Genomic DNA, 17556 nt, shown 5'->3' on the forward strand with positions numbered 1-17556 from the left:
TACTTTATTTTTGCTGGCTGGATTTGTCATTTAGCTGTTAGAACAAGCCTACCACATACCTCAGATTTTTTCCCTTTACCTTGCCATTCCTAGCAACAGCATGACTCCATCACCTGTCCGGGCAAATACAGAGTCTTTGTCTGGATGGGGTCAGAATGCCCTGCACATTCAGTGGTAACCTTGAAAATAATGTCTACCAGCCAGGCAATTGGCTGAGAGCCTCCAAGGACTTCAGGGCATTAAAGGACAATGTCTTTAGTCACGTATGTCAAGTGTAGGGAAATGTACTGAGACACCTCGTAGTTCATAAGGAAAAGAAGGAAAGGGGCGCCTGGGTGGCTCAGTCGGTTAAGCGGCTGCCTTCGGCTCGGGTCATGATCCCAGGGTCCTGGGATTGAGCCCCAAGTGGGGATCCCTGCTCAGCGGGGAGTCTGCTTCTCTCTCTCCCTCTGCCTGCCACTCTGCCTACTTGTGCTCTCTCTCTCTGTCAGGTAAATAAATAAAATCTTTAAAAAAAAAAGGAAAAGGAGGAAAATGACCAACACAGAGCCATGCCTTGGATCCATTTATTCCCATCTCTGGGTGGGTCTATAAACAACATTCATCCCAGGACTCAGGACCCACCTCTGGTACTTGATCCATGGAAATCATAGGTGAGTAATACTCGTCCAAGGAGGAGTTCTTAACACTAGGTTCTTAACCACTGAAAGAGGCCTACAAGAACATATGCAATAGTCTGAAGTTTTCAAATGTTTTAGGTCTGTGTGATCTGGCTAGATGCTCTTCACTTCACTTTACCATGTGACATCCCTTTACCATGACAGAGCCTCAAGCCACATACACACCAATTCAGCCACCAACAGTGTTCCCTCCCTTCTGCTCTAAGAGCAAGGCCCGGTCCAGGCAGGAGGTCAACAGGGAGGGTTTTCTTCTTCTACGTCATGGCTGAGATAAATTACTTTATCCCATGGATACAGCAGCTAGAGGGCAGCCTACAGAATTTGTACCAAACTCCATTCCTTACATGACCATATTTCACAGTTTATTACGAGATCACTGACACCAGACCTATAAGCCTCTGCGTGATGTTTCCGATCTGAGCCTGGGAGCGCCCAGCACCTGCTCGTCGTCTTCCCTGGCCCGGGCGGCCCGCACCATCGGCAGGCCTCTGCTCAGAACGCCGTGTAGTGGTGCTCGGTGGTGCTGACGATGTCACTCTGGTCCTCCAGGAGCTCCAGCACCTGCCGCAGCACACCGTCACTCAGGTCTGGGCTCACGCTCAGGCGAGCGCACGCCAAGATGTGCTGGAAGTGGCAGCCCTTCTCTGCATCTGCTGGAGAAAGGCAGCTGGCTAAGCTCGGCACACCTGTCAGACCCTCCTCCCCCTCCGCGGCCCTGCGCCTGCATTTTCACAAGATCCGCTGGCGATTCTTAAGCTCGGTAAAGTTGGAGATGCACTGGTTTAGATTACCAGCAGAAACAAAACCAAAGCCCTGTTCTCAGGCCCCTTATTTCGCCACATGACGTGGACCCGCTGCTCAGGAACTCAGGCCTTCAATCTTCAAGGGCTGCTAATCGATAATTGATTATCTGTAACTGAGTGGATTTGTTTAATCTTTTTTCTCTAGTGCAGGTACGTGTATAAGTGCACCTATTCAGAGCCGAGCCCATAGCTTTCCAGGTGGGAGCCCTCCTGAGACTGAGAGCGGAGCTGGTTCACGGCAGCCTCCGGATTCTTTCCCGTTAAGTCCGGACTGACCTAACAGCCTAGAGAAGGGATTCTGACCACAGATCTGTTCTCGTTCTTCTCTGCCTAGGCTTCCAAGCAGTCCTGTCTATGATGGTTGTGTTCTAGAAATCTCTTATCCTCCACCCCAAAAAACCCAAGACCATTTGGTATACAATGATAAAAGTTCATGGTTAGCAACCTCTTTCCTAGTTCAAACCAATGATTTAGAGTAGTGGAATGCACGGAGCTGTTCTGACCACTACGGAGGGTCATGAAATCAACATAATGGGCTGTGATTAGCAATTGTTTCCTTACCAACAGATTAAGAAAGACGGGAATAGGAAATTACAAAATGCATTGCATTATACCGTATTATTTTGTGAAACTTTATATATATATATATTCATATATGCATAGATACTTAAAATATGTATATTTATATATATAAAATACATTTTATATGTGTATGTACATATATATGTAAATATAATGTACTGGGTCATGATGTGAAATGCATCTGTAACTCTGAGTCAAAGTCAAACCTCATTACTGAAAACAAAGCCTCCCCAGATTCACTTCAAGCGCCATGCAGGGCCAAGCTTGGCCCCTCTGTTGTCTCCCCAGCATCTGGCACACCTGCTGCGCCACACAGTCACCGAAGGTTGTTTTCAGAGAACAAAATGCTATAGGCTCCGGGAAGGTGATTACAGAGGTATCGTGGTGTTGGGCAAAGCATGGTTTGGGAGGTGGCGCACCTCTGTGGCCTTGGGCAACTCACAGCATCTCTGAGCCTGAGTTTTCTCACCTATGAGGAGGGGGAGGGACTATAAAGGGGGTGAGGGCACCTCTGGGGTTCTTTCCAGCTCTAAGGGTCAGAGAATATCCCCAACCATGCTCCAGAGCTAACAAAGACTTGCTAAATTCTGACCTCTAGTGGCCCTGTCCACTCATTATCCCTCCCAGTTGGGGTTACTGTTGAAAAACTTGCCACCTTCACTGGTTTCCAGGCTGTTCCTTCAACATTCATTCAATAAAGACTTCCTGAACACCTACTATGTGTGTAGTGCTGAGCAAGGAGGAGCAAATGACAGATGGAGAGCGGACTCCAGAGGCCACCAGACCCGAATTCAAGTACTGGCTCCGACAGGGGCAGTGTGGCTCACGTCTCTGGGTCTGTTTCCTCATCTGTAAGATGGGGAGAAAATCACCTACTTCACCGGTAGCTGTGGGGATCAAAGGAGGCCTGTGGCAGGTGCTCCTTACACGGGAATGACTATGATTCTGTTGTCATCTCCATAACCTAAGATGATACACATAACCTAGTCCCTGCTCCAAAGCAGCTTCAGCTCTTCCTGAGAAGGGTGATACTGGAGGGTGGAAAGGGGCTCCAACCAAACTGGGCCTGCACACAGCAGATGGGGAGCACTAGGACTCTCACCACCGCTTGGCTTTTCATCGGTCTTTGCAGGGCCTGCATGCCCAAGCTCAGGGCTCAAGAGGACTTACATATGACATATGTGGGGCCCTAAGCAGTGATCCTGACTGCCCTGAAGGCCTTGAACTATCTCTTCAGAAAGGCCATGCTGCTGTTTGGGAAGGGTGCTCACCAAGGGACCTTCCAGTCACATGGGGAGAAGGAGTGGTTCTAGTTTTTAAGTGTTTGGTAGAATTCACCAGTGAGGCCATCAGGTCCAGAGCTTTTCTTTGTTGGTAGATTTTTAGTTACTGATGCAATCTCCTTACTAGTTATAGCTCTACTCAAATTTCCTTTTTTATGTGATTCAGTCTTGGTAGGTTCCGTGTTTCTAGGAACCTGCCCATTTCATCTGGTTATCCAGTTTGTTAGCATGCAATTGCTCACAGTACTCTTTCATAGTCTTTATTTCTGGAGAACCAGTACTAATGTCCTCATTTTCATTTCTGATTTTAGTAATCTGAGTCTTCTCTCTTTCTTCTTAGTCGCTCTAGCTAAAGGTTTGGCAATTGTGTTGATTTTTTCAAAGAACCAACTTCTGGTTTCATTTTCTATTCTCTATTTCATTTATCTTTGCTCTAATTTCTTCTGCTAGCTTTGGGTTTAATTTGTTCTTCTTTTTCTAGTTCCTTAAATCGTTAGAAGTTAGGTTTTGATTTGAGATCCCTCTTGTTTTTTAATGTGTTTGTAGCTATAATGTTCCCTTTAGTGCTGCATCTCTAAATTTTGGTATGTTGTAGTCTCATTTTCATTCATCTCTAGCTATTTTCCAATGTCCTTTGTGATTTCTTCGATTTACTAGTTAAGAGTGTTGTTTAATATCCACAAATTTGTTAAATTTTCCAGTTTTGTCACTGACTTCTAACTTCATCCGATTGTGGTCAGAGAAGATTCTTTGTATCGTAACTTTTTAAAATCTACAGAGACTTCATTAGTGGCCTAACATATGGTCTATCCTGGAAAATGCCCCATGTACACTTGACAAGAATGTGTATTCTATTGTTGGAGAGAGTGTTTTGTGTAGGTCTGTTAGATTTAGCTTATTTCTTGTAGTGTTCAAGTTCTCTATTTCCTTACTTATCTTCTGTCTGCTTGTTCTACCCATTATTGAGAGTAGGGTACTGATGTCCCCAACTATGACTGTAGAACTATTTATTTCTCCTTTCAATTTTGTCAACTTTTGCTCCATCTATTTGGATGGTCTGTCATTAGGTACATAAATGTTTATAATCGCTATATCTTCTTGCTGTATTGAAACTTTTAATAATATATAATGCCCTTCTTAGTCTCTTGTAAACTTTTTGGTTTTAAAGTTGGTATTGTCTGATATTAGTATAGCCACTCCTGCTCTCTGTTGGTTACTTTTATTTGCACAGGGTATCTTTTTCCACCCTTTGACTTTCAATCCATTTGTCTTTGGATCTAAAGTGAGTCTTCTGTAGACAGCATACAGTTGGAGCATGTTTTTTTAATCCATTCTGCCAATCTGTCTTTTGAGTGGAGAGTTAAATCCATTTAGGTTTAAACTAATTACTGTTGGGGGGGTAGGGGGGTGGGAAGGACTTACTTTTGTCATTTTGCTATTTGTTTTCTATATGCCTTATAACTTTTTGTCCTTTGTTTCCTGCATTACTGAATTCTTTCTGTGTTTGGCTGGTTTTTTTTTTTTGTAGTGAAATGTTTAAATTCCTTTCTTATTTCCTTTTGTGCATATTCTATAGCTATTTTCTTTGTGGTTACCACGGGGATTACTCAGCATCTTAATTTGAATGTATTCCAATTTAACTTCAACACAGAAAAACTCTGCTCCTTTACAGCTCTATCCCCACATTTTTCGGTTGTTGATGTCACAAAATTACATCTTTATACACTGTGTTGCCCAAGAACATAAACTAAGTATTCTTTTAAATTCATTAGTCTCTTAAATTATATAGAAAACAAAATGTGGAATTAAAAACCAAGGCAACAATAATGTAAGTAGACTAATAATTATTTCTTCACAATGTATTAGCCTCTTAAATCATACAGAAATCAAAAAGTGAAGTTATAAACCATTGCTATAATATTAGCTTTTATAATTGTCCACGTATTTACCATTACTGAGATCTCTATTTCTTCACATGGCTCTGAGTTACTGTCTAGTGTCCTTTCATTTCACCACATTGGATGCCCTTGAGCATTTCTTGAGGAAATGGTACCTGCTACTAAAAGCTAAAATTGACTGAAATTATCCCCAATTTACCCTCCTCCAAGCCTTCCCCTGGAAGTTGCAAGCCTTCAGCAGACTCCAGAGTTCCAATATAGTTACATTAGGCAGATGCAATTGTTGTCTAAGTGGAGAGACAGATTGCTGGTACTTCCTACTCTACCAATGTATTTAATCCCCATAACAACCCATCATGGGGGTACTATTATTATTCCCATTTTGCATATAAAGACAATGAGGCAAACCTTCATCAACATAGTACTGGAAGCCCTAGCCACAGCAATCAGGAAAAAAAATGAAATAAAAGGCATCGAAATTGCTAAGGAAGAAGTAAAACTGTCACCATTTGCAGACGACGTGATACTATATATAGAAAACCCAAAAGACTCCACCAAAAATCCATTAGAACTAATAAACAAATTCAGTAAAGTTGCAGGATACAAAATTAATACACAGAAATTGGTTGCATTTCTATACATTAAAAACGAACTATCAGAAAGAGAAATTATGAAAACAATCCCATTTATAATAGCATCAAAAAGAATTAAATACCTAAGAATAAACTTAACCAAAGAGATGAAAGATCTGTACTCTAAGAACCGTAAGACACTGATGAAAGAAACTGAAGATGACGCAAATAAATGGAAAAGACATTCTATGTTCATGGATTGGAAGCATTCATATTGTTAAAATGTCCATACTACCAAAAGCAAAATACAGATTCAAAGCAATCCCTATCAAAATACCAACAGCATTTTTCAAAGAACTAGAACAAAAACAGAACCATAAAAGACCCCAAACAGCCAAAGCAATCTTGAAAAAGAACAAAGCTGGAGGTATCATGCCCTCAGATTTCAAACTATTCTATAAGGCTGTAGTAATCAAAACAGTATGGTACTGGTACAAAAACAGACATATATCAATGGAACAGAATACACTGCCTAGAAATAAACCTATGTGTAGACATTCACTTAACCTGTGACAAAGGAGGCAAGAATATACAATGGCAGTCTCTTCAATAAATGGTGCTGGGAAAACTGGACAGCTACATGCAAAAGAATGAAACTGGGCTACTTCCTTATACCATACACAAAAATAAACTCAAAATGGAATAAAGACCTAAATGTAAGACCTGAAACCATAAAACTTCTAAAAGAAAACATAGGCAGTAAACTCTTGGACATCAGCCTTAGCAATATTTTTTGGATCTGTCTCCTCAGGCAAGGGAAACGAAAACAAAAATAAACAATTGGGACTAAACTGAACTAAAAAGCTTTTGCACAGAGAGGGAACCATCAACAAAACAAAAAGGCACCTGCTGAACAGGAAATATTTGTGAATGATAGATCTTTAAGGGGTTAATATTCAAAATATATAAAGAATTCATATAACTCAACACCAAAAAAGCAAACAATCCAATTTTTTTTCTAGAGATTTTATGTATTTGACAGAGAGAGAGCGAGCAGAGCACAAGCGGGGGGAGCAGAAGACGGGGAGGAAGAAGCAGGCTCCCTCAGCAGGGAGGCTGACGTGGGGCTCGATTGATCCCAGGACCCTGAGATCATGACCTGAGCCAAACTCAAGACACCCAACCACTCAGCCAACCAGGCGCCCCAAAAAAAGACCTGAATAGACATTTTTACAAAGAAGACACACAGATGGCCAACAGACACATGAAAAGATGCTCAAATCACTCATCATCAGGGAAATGCAAATCGAAATTACAATGAGATATCACCTCACACCTGTCAGAATGGCCAGAATCAAAAAGTCAAGAAATAACAAGTGTTGGCGAGGATGTGGAGAAAAGGGAACCCTCGTGCACCATTGGTGGGAACATAAACTGGTGCAGCCACTGTGCAAAACAGTGTGGGGGTTCCTCAAAAAATTAAAAATAGAAATACCATGGGGCGCCTGGGTGGCTCAGTCGTTAAGCATCTGCCTTCGGCTCAGGTCATGATCCCAGGGTCCTGGGATCGAGCCCCGCATCGGGCTCCCTGCTCAGTGGAAAGCCTGCTTCTCCCTCTCCCACTCCCCCTGCTTGTGTTCTCTCTCTCGCTGTGTCTCTCTCTGTCAGATAAATAAATAAAATCTTTAAAAAAAAAAAAAAAAATAGAAATACCATGTGATCCAGCTATTCTATTTCTGGGTATTTATCTGAGGAAAATGAAAATACTAGTTTAAAAGATATATGCACCCCTATATTCATTGCAGCATTATTTACAGTAGCCAAGATATGGAGGCAACCTAAGTGTCCGTCGATAGATGAATGAATAAGGAAGATATGGTGTGTACATACAGTGGAACATTACTCAGCTGTAAAAAAGAATGAGATCTTGCCATTTGCGACAACAATGGGTAGACTTAGGGGGTATTATGCTAAGTGAAATAAGTCAGACAAAGACAAATACCATATGATGTCACTTATATGTGGAATCGAAAAACCAAAACCAACAAACAAAACAGAAACAGACTCATAAATACAGATAAATACAGAGAACAAACTGGGGGTTGCCAGAGAGGAAGGAGGGGAGTGAGGGGATGGATGAAATAGGTGAAGGGGATTAAGAGATACAAACTTCCAGTTATAAAATAGTCACAGGGATGTAAATAGGACTACAGTCATTAATATTTTAATAACTTTGTATGGTGACAGATGGTAACTAGACATCATGGTGATCACTTTGTAATGTATATAAATGTCAAATCACTATATTGTACACCTGAAACTAATATAATATTGTAGGTCAACTATACTTAACTAAAAAAAAAAAGAGGGGTGCCTAGGTGGCTCAGTTGGTTGAGCATCCGACTCTTGATTTCAGCTCAGGTCATGATCTCGGGGTCGTGAGATCGAGCCCTGTGTCAGGCTCTGCACTCAGCAGGGAGTCTGCTTGAGATTCCCTCTCTCCCTCTCCCCTCCTCCCACTCACACGCTCTCTCTCTCAAATAAACAAATAAATCTTTAAAAAAAAAAAAAGAAACTGAGGCACAGACTTACCCAAGATCACACAGCTATAAAGTGATAGAGCTGGGATTCAAACCCAGGCAAGGGGGCTCCAGAGCCCAGCTCTTCACAACTCTGCCATGCTGCCGGTCTTTGAACAAGCCCAGGATCAGTGCTTTAGGGACTGAAAACAGGTTTCATGTTTATAGTCCTTTCCTTATTCTAAGTTTATCCGTTTACTGAAATACTCCTAAATGACTAAAGAGTTTACATCCTACTGATCATCCTGATAAGGAAAAACTCAATGCTGTATTTTGTACAAAAGGTCAGAAACACACTAAAGGCCCAGGAGGAATGACTGAGAGGTTGAAGATCTATCTATACGTATAATGGAATCCTGTGTGGTATTAAGGCTGAGGCCGTGTGGGATGTGCTGCTGCTGAATGACTTCTAGAAGCCAACGTTAGATTTAAGACACAAGGTGTGGAACACTGAGTATCGCACGCTAACCTTTACTTGTGGGGCTTTTTAAAAAAGAAACTATACCAATATGCTTGCACGTGTATATAACCTCTCTAGAACGACAAGTGGGAAACTAGTAACACCCACTGGCTTTGGACGAGGGAACATAGAGCCTGGGGCTCGGGGTTGGGAGGGATTCTGATTTTCTGTGTGCACTTTGCACTGTCTGACTTTTATCATGTCCATACATGATTACTCAGAATATATATATATATATATAATATCACAGATATTTTCTAGGACGAGTGGTCACAACAGATGCCAAGACAGTCCCTACGAGGTATTTTTCCTGGCATTCTCAGTTCCTCATGCTCCAGAGTTCAGCTCCTCGGAGTTTCCTAGTTCTGGGGCCTGGCTTACAGCTGTCAGAGGCCCCCACATACAGACTGAGGGGCACAGGGGGTCCACCTCGACACACACACTCGCCAGGGCCAGGGCGGGTCTGGGGATTAGGAGGGGAAGGAAAACCTGCCACTTTTGCAGACTCTCAGGCCACCAGGCAGTTTGGCTCTCCTGAGAAATGCAGTGTGAGTTCCTTTCATTCGCTTCACCGGCACTGCGATTATTTCAATCCATCCTGTTCCTAGTGCAGATCAACATAAGGATCTGGCCAGGTGGCTGAGGAGGAGGATGGGTGCCGGGAGTCTATCTGGGGAGCAGCCTCTCGTCTCTTGTCTCTTCTTGGTTGAGGAACTCCACAGTTCACTGCTCTTTAAAGCTCCCTAAATTGTGGATGGACAGGTTCTCCCCCAACTCAAGGAGACTCATCCCTGTTGTTCTAAATGATGTGAACAAAAGCCAGAAACTTTGCATTAAAATAATAGGTTGCTTTCAGTTTATTTTAAGATCTGTTGTCACACCATTCTGGGATCTGACCTCATGGGTTCTTAAAGGCTAAGTAGGGCTGCATACCATAAATACCAGGGCCGGAGACCTGGCCCAGCTCCGCCCGCTGACTCAGCCTGGAGCAGGGCCAGGCCCCAGGGATGGAGGGGCTGAAAGGGCTGGGGGTGGGTTTCTTTGGAGAGAAAGCAAGCAGACTGAGAACTGCAGTCATTCACAAGTCTTTCCCCTTCTCTCCCAGCCTCCCTTGTTGACAAAAGCCAACATTCATTATCAGCATATGTTTGACAAAAGACAGACTTTGAAAAGTCACCTTGAAGTCTAATCAGTTTACACAGGATTTAAAGATAGGAGTAGTGCTTTCTCCTCTTTCTAACTAGTGTGAAAACGGTAATGTCTGTTGTCAGACTAGCTACAGTTTGAGATTCTAACCACTAGGGGTTGACCTAACTCCACTAAAACCAACTGTATTTTAAACCATTTCTTCTGCAAATTATCAGGTTCCAAGATGACTAAATTACACTAATCATAAACTGTAATGTCTAGAACCATTTCTCCTAACACAGAAAGGCTTGATGTCAGAAGAGAGGAAACTGCCTCATCTGCATTCAAAGATGAGGGGCAAGAGTAGAAGACGACAAATCAGAGAGAACATGAGAACCAGAAGGTCAAGAAAAGTCCTAGCCTGGCAGCTTACCTCACTGCACTGCAGTGACCTGAGACGCTGCCCCGGCCAGCTCCTATCCCAGCCCCTAATGAATCAGCATCCCCAGGGCTGGGACCTGAGCACTGCATGTTTAAAGAAGCTCCAGGGTCAAGTACATGAGCTAAGGTCAGAACAACCATGAGAGTCTAACGCTCACTGTACAGAAGAAGAGACTGAGGCTCAGAGAGGGCAGGTGTCTGGACCAATCATATTTCCAAGTCACTACTGGGGAAAGCCCCAGGTCTCCTGACTCTCCATCCAGTGTTCTCTGGGAGGGAACATCCCCCTCCAGTGCACCAGGACGCCACATACATGTACATTCCGCCACTTACGATTTGGTTTCTGGCAGTCTTCTTGAATGATATGGTGGATCTTTCTGTGCAGTTCTTTGTCTTCTCTGGTTACCTAAATGGGAAAAACAGGACAGGAGAGAGAGCATTCTTAAGTAAGGAAGTGGTTGTGTAACCCAGACTCCCAGATTAGTATTTAGGATAGTTTTTAAAAATTTCACAGTAATTACCATCCCTACACGGACAAGAGAGTTTTTGATACTTGGCCTATTGTCAAACCAGCTCTGTCCCTAAGCAGCTCACTGCTTTGTAGTTGGCCCAGAGGCACACTCCCTTGGAAGGTGGTTTACCTGGACCATGATGTCAAGAAAAACTGAAATTCCATACTTTTAAGGAGTAACTCTCTTCTCAAATATTCGTCATACATTCATTTCTCTTACTCATCTTTATATTCAAAGGGAGACACAAGTGATCAAAGTCTCGATCTCCAACCAGGGCTCCTTCCTCTGGGCCCTGATACCTGTCTCATGTCTCATTAGTATTCTTCTTTCTCCCAACCCCAAAGAAAAACAAATGAAATAAAAACTGTCAGAAAAGCTAGCAAGAGAGTACATCCAGCTCATCTACAGAAACACTTTCTGTCTCAAAGGCAAACATAACTATGAGGGTATTCTAGTCTGTGTACAGATGAGTGCAGACCACCTCCTGCTGGAAAGACCTGGTAAGGTTGGAGAAGCCTACGCTGGGCAGCTCCCCTTCCCATGCCTCCCCAACCCCTCCCTCATGTTTGCCTCAAAGGCAAACAAACTCAACCGGCTCCAGTTTGAGGGAAGCCAAGTAACCATCTGCGTTTCACCTTCATGTTCCACAGTAAATCTAAAAACAAAAAAAGAAAAAAAGAGAGAGAGAGGAAGGAAGGAAAAGAGGAAGGAAGGGGGAAAAAAAAGCAAGCAAACAAACACATGTATCAGGAATTGTGTGACCAGACTTTAGGACGAATGGGGATCTTGACTCACAAGGTTATTGTGAAGATTAACTAAGGTAATGGGAGTGAGAGCTGCCGAAGGAGGAAAGCGCTACACAAACAGAAGTATCCACATCGCCATGACAACTACTTCCCCGAGAAAACAGAAACCTACAGCCCGGAGAAGGAGGTGGAAGGGAGGAGAGAAGAGGGATGGTTCTGCAGAGGAAAAGAGCTATTACTGCTTGATCACCCATTCCAGCTCACACTGATTCACAGGAGGAAGTGCCCTAGCCCCGCCACACCTCAGCCCTGGCTGCTGCCCAGGAAAAGCCACGTTTTACAGACACAGGGGGCCAACCCAGAGCCCGGTGGCAGGGAGGGGTTGGGGAGGCATGGGAAGGGGAGCTGCTGCCCAGCATAGGCTTCTCCAACCTTACCAGGTCTTTCCAGCAGGAGGTGGTCTGCACTCATCTGTACACAGACTAGAATACCCTTTTCAAAAGTTACTCAGGGACCCCTGGCTGGCTCAGTGGGTAGAGCATGCAACTCTTGATCTCAGGGTAGTGAGTTCAAGCCCCACGTTGGGTGTAGGGGTTTTTTTTTTTAAAGATTTTATTTATTTATTTGTCAGAGAGATGGGGAGCACAAGCAGGGGGAGTGGCAGGCAGAGGGAGAAGCAGGCTCTCCACTGAGTGAGGAGCCCGATGCGGGACTCGATACCAGCACCCTGGGATCATGACCCGAGCTGAAGGCAGACAGATGCTTAACCAACTAAGCCACCCAGGCATCCCTTGGGTGTAGAGATTACCTAAAAATAAAATTAAAAAAAAACAAAACAAAAAACTTAAAAGTTTTACTCAAATAGTACTTAAAACATATATTAATTTAAAAAAAACTCTCTAAAATGGGGAATCACTAGAGTAAACCAACATGAAGAAAATGTCCTATTAAGGAAAGAGTCCCCTCCAGCATCATGTCTGTAAAGAGTGAGACTTCTGGGACTCCTCGGAATTCTGATCTGCCTCCAGGAGAATCACTCGTGACTGAAGCCACATCTACGCTGCTGATATCAGCCGTCACGGGGAAGCCCATTGTCACCGAAAGCACGGCCCCTCCGAGTATTAAAGGTAGGCAGCAAGAGGTGAACCTTTAACTCTGAAGGTATGAGGCAAGCAGGCCCTTGTACCCCTGGTGGGAATGTCCGTGAGTATCGCCTTCTGGGAGGTCAATCAGACTGTGCTGACCAAATGCTTAAAGATACATGTCCTTTGCGCGGCAATTCCTGTTTTAAGAGCAAATCTTACAGAAATGCTTACGTGAATTCACAAAGGTAGCCATAGCAACACTATCTATGAAAGCAAAACTCAGAATCAACACCGATGTCCACCAGGAAGAAGGGGTTAGAAGTGTAGGGCAAGAACCCACGATACCATGCGAGGCCAAAAAGATTGAGGGAGATTTAGAAGTACTAAAATGGAAAGATGCCTGTGATGTGCTATTTTGATACCCCACCCCCCAAAACTGCCAGGCATTATTTACAGCAGTGGTTCTCAACTGTCCCAGCGGACACTTGGCGATGTCCAGAGACATTTTTGGTTGTCATAAGTCGGTGGGCTGCTACTGCTATCTAGTGAATAAAGGCCAGGGGTGCTGTTAGACCTCCCACAATGCAAAGGAAAGCCACCCACAGCAAAGAACCATCTGGCCCAGTGTTAAGGCTGAGAAGTCCTGATTTGCAGGATAATCACTTTTGGGGGGGAAAACAAAAAAGCCACAGAAGCATCTATACGTGTACATTTGTAAATGCACAGGTAAGCGTCTAGAAGGACATACTGTTAAAAATGGCAGCTGGGTGGGGGGGGCAGGCGCCTGGGTGGCTCAGCGGGTTAAGTGTCCGACTGGTTTTGGCTCAGGTCGTGATCTCCCGGGCATGGGATCAAGCACCACATTGGGCTCTGCGCCCAGTACAGAATCTACTTCAGATTCTTTCTCCTTCTCCCTCTGCCCCTTCCCGCTTGTGCTCTCTAAAATACATAAATAAAATCTTTAAAAAGAAATGGCACCTTGGGGAAAGAGAAGGGCTGACTTTCACTCCTTATTTTATGAACGTCCTTAATGAATTTTAAAAATAGTAAATAGGTATTCCTAACGAATGAATATAGTGATCGAAGCTACGAAGGAAAAAAAAAAAGTTGCAGGTCTCTTACATAGTATAGCTTATCAAAACCATCATCTTTCTGGAAAACAAATCCTTTTTCCTGAAGCAGCTGTATTGCATTCTTAAATATACTATGAATTGCCTTGGAAGTGGTGTCCTTCTTAGAATCCCCCTGTAGGAAGAGGAAAAAGAAAAAGAAGTTAAGTCCCGTCTTACAGCATCTAAGAGTAACTCCCTGGACCAACTGGTTTATGAATTCACCCAACAGGCTTTTTATCTGCTGAGTCAAAATGATGCAGGTGTGTGGCCCAGCAGGATGGTATTTAAACAGGCCTGGGAAGTTTGCTCGGGTAGGATAATGCTTGATAACTGTTCCATACCTTAGTTGTGATTCGGTTCAATTTTACAGTATGAAATGGAAAATCAAGAAGAGAATCTTTGGAGTATGTAGTTTATATGTCTTGAACATTTAAAATTACTTCTATTCCCATGCTGCTTTTGGTAGAATTAGTTTCCTAAACAAAAAGATAATCTTTGATTTTTTTTTTAATTCAGAGCCGAAACACTGTACATGTATATTAGCTCAGTTTTTTCATTAAAATTATAGCTATATATAATCTCTCCCTAAGGACTTCAGAGAATTTTACACATATTGAAATAAAGTTGGGGATTCTAGGATGTACAAAGTATTAAGTAGTCTCCTTATTTTAAATGGAGGCAAACAGCCATACGGAGACCTGTCTGTCCGAGGCAGGTCCATGGGGCTGAAGGCAGAGGGGTCCCAGACCGCATGGAAAGGAACCTCTGCTGCTCTCAGTTTTCTATCTCCTCAATTTCAGTATTTCTCCTCTAAGACATGGGTTTACGCAGAGTTACCAGTTCATCCTATTTCTTGTTCCCCAGGAAGCTGGGCCTTCAGCTACGTCCCACCATGGTTAACTAAATTGTAAGCTTACTGAGTTGGGGACTTTATTTCAACTTGGCCACCTCCTCCCTGGCACACAGTGGGTAACTAATAAGACGTCTGTGTAATGAATGGGGAGTAAATACCCCATTATAGAGGAGGTAGCCTTTTTATTATTCCACTGGGGATTTTCAGTCCATTTCTGAAACAAAGTAGTGAACAACTGTCCTTCAAGGTACACACCCATTTTTAATGTGACAGAAAATTGTCAAGATACTTAAAAGATGACAGCACCAAAGAAACAAGGCAAAGCTTCTAAAAAAGCATTTAAAGGCCAAGTCCTACCCCTAATGAAGAATGCTGATGAAGGGGCGCCTGGGTGGCTCAGTCAGTTAAGCGTCTGCCTTCGGCTCAGGTCATGATCCCAGGGTCCTGGGATTGAGCCCTCATTGGGCTCCCTGCTCTGCAGGGAGTCTGCTTCTCCCTCTGCCCCTCCCCCCACTCATTCTCTCTTCTTTCTCGCTCTCTCTCATAAATAAAATCTTTAAAAAAAAAAAAAAGAATGCTGATGAAGCCTATCTGGGACAGTACCCACAGATGCTGAAAGAGAGAGCTTGCTTGTGATCTGCTGATGACATTTCCTGCACGTGATAGGGAAAGGAAAGAAACCCCCAAATGGCTTCAAGCGTTGACCACTGCATCCCTAAAGAAACCCTCTCTTTCTAGAAAAGGCCTTCCAAAGAGGCACTGTTTTAATCTAATGGATCCTAGTGACATTTCACAAACACGCTCCCCTGGCCTGAAGAGGACAGTCTAATACTGTTATTTTTTTTTTTTTTTTAAGATTTTATTTATTTATTTGAGAGAGAGAGAGTGAGTGAGAGAGAGAGAGAGCACATGAGAGGGGGGAGGGTCAGAGGGAGAAGCAGACTGCCTGCTGAGTAGGGAGCCCGATGCGGGACTTGATCCCAGGACTCCAGGATCGTGATCTAATACTCTTAATTAAATTAATAGTCAACAAGCTGGAGCACCTGGTCATTAGAACATTATGGCCTGAAAGTTGACGAACATTCCAAGTTATGACAGCATCCGTTCTCTGAAGGCAGAATAAGGCCAAGAACTATGTGATGACTCCCACGGGCAGAAAATCTATGTGAGTGTGTTTAGAATAAACAACTCACCTAGCAATACTCAGTCACACAGCCTTGTATTCTGGGGCCTTCAGGAAAAGCTGTATTTATTAGGGGAAGCACAATCAACCCAAAATAGACTCTCCCACGAAACAGTTAAAGCCACTTAATCTTCATAATTCTAAGGAAATTCACCTTTTCAGTAAATTTAATATCAGGATCCTAAGGGTTGAGTTTATTACAGCTCTTACCAAGACAGAAATAAACTGGAGACTAAAAATGATTGTTGCGTGATTACTGCTATCATTAGAAATGACTCCTGGTTATCCCCAGACCACACAAAAAGCTCAGTTCCTCCTCCCAGATTTCTGTAAGCTCAGGGAGCAGAAGGACAGTGTGCTAGGACTGTGAGACTAAAAACACAGTTTCAGCTGTGAACAAGAAGGACCCAACAGAAAAGGCTCTGTGAATATAAACAGTATGTGAAACTTCCTTTCCAAAAACATTTGCCTCGGCTGACCTCAGAACATATCTCCCTACTGGTTCTAATGATACAATCTCAGGGAGAAGGCCTCCAATCATCTCTGCTAGCCAGCAGCTTGGCTTGGCCTGGGATTTGTGTCCTTCTTGTCTTTTTCTAAAGACAAGGCTCATCCAATTCGGGAAACCAAAACTGCACAGAGAGAGAAACAGTGACTGGCTGAACATGCTGAGCCTGAGCAGGCCTCTCCCAGCCACAGGTCAGGAACTGGGTGGATCTCTGAAATATATATATAGTCTTCATTCTCAAACAAACTCTACATTTATCCAGCTGTCAAAGAAACAATGGTTTTGCAAGGTCTGCTTATCATGTTTCTGGATTTGCTAAGAAGGGCCACTACGGAAAAAGAAAGGCGGGGAGATGACATTCAAACCCTCTCTCCCCTGGCCTCTAAACTATATAACACTATCACAATGATTTTTTGTGAAGCTTTCATCTGTATGACAACAGAAAGTGCCAAAGGATCTAGGGTTTCACCATCACTGTAAAGCATCCTTAGTCTCCTAGGCTCTAGTAAGCAGAATTCAACTTAATGATGCTGACCTCCCCAACCACAGTCATGTGAGGGAATAATTCATAATTGATGGGAAAAAGTTTCCAAAGACAAAACAAAGTGCCACATTCATTTCTCTTTAAACATACCTGACTGGGCAGACAACAAGTTTCTGCTCTGAGCATTTTCAAAAAGATGTCACGCCAAAAGTTCCCCACGGTCGTTTTGAATGGAGGAGCCTTCAGAGAATCCTCAAAGTCTCTCTACTTAATTGTGGCTCCTACAGAAGAGTGGGTTCACGGGAAGAATGTGGTCTTTGCTAAGCTTCAGTTTCCTTCCCAACAGGCCGACAGAGTGGTCACAAGTGCTAGGAGGCTAACTTGGCGGTGAGCCGCCTCTGAACGACTAATTGGGAGGAAGCTTAATCCTGCGGACAGCTGCGGGACCCCACCCGCGAAGGAGCCCAGGAGGGCAGAAGGCAGCGGCTAGTCCGGGCCCTCTCCACCTGGGGCGTCCCCTGACACGCTATCCCTGTCTCTGCGAATGACATCGCGGGTCACCGGGCACACAGCCTGCGGCCAGCAGGAGATAATTAGGTTCGTGAATGAAACTGAGACGCGGTGGCCGTCGCCTAGGAGGTCAGGAT

General features: G+C 43.6%; 1 protein-coding gene across 7 annotated transcripts in view; it reads right to left on the bottom strand.

Moving 5' to 3' along the window:
- Positions 1 to 552: 552 nt before the first annotated feature.
- STN1 (STN1 subunit of CST complex) overlaps positions 553 to 17556 on the bottom strand; it is a 42677-nt gene continuing 25673 nt past the window's right edge. For 6 of the 7 annotated variants that reach the window (XM_032423224.1, XM_032423226.1, XM_032423229.1 and 3 more), the window contains 3 exons: positions 13892 to 14014; positions 10760 to 10832; positions 553 to 1333 (listed from right to left, as the gene is read on the bottom strand). In XM_032423224.1, coding sequence (XP_032279115.1) covers positions 1173 to 1333; positions 10760 to 10832; positions 13892 to 14014 — 357 coding nt within the window. In that variant the 3' untranslated portion in view covers positions 553 to 1172. The remainder of the gene's footprint in view (positions 1334 to 10759; positions 10833 to 13891; positions 14015 to 17556) is intronic. The other variant, XM_032423227.1, reaches the window with a different exon arrangement.

The sequence above is a fragment of the Phoca vitulina genome, unplaced genomic scaffold, assembly GCF_004348235.1.
Source record: "Phoca vitulina isolate PV1807 unplaced genomic scaffold, GSC_HSeal_1.0 scaffold28, whole genome shotgun sequence".
In the NCBI taxonomy this organism is placed as follows: domain Eukaryota; kingdom Metazoa; phylum Chordata; class Mammalia; order Carnivora; family Phocidae; genus Phoca; species Phoca vitulina.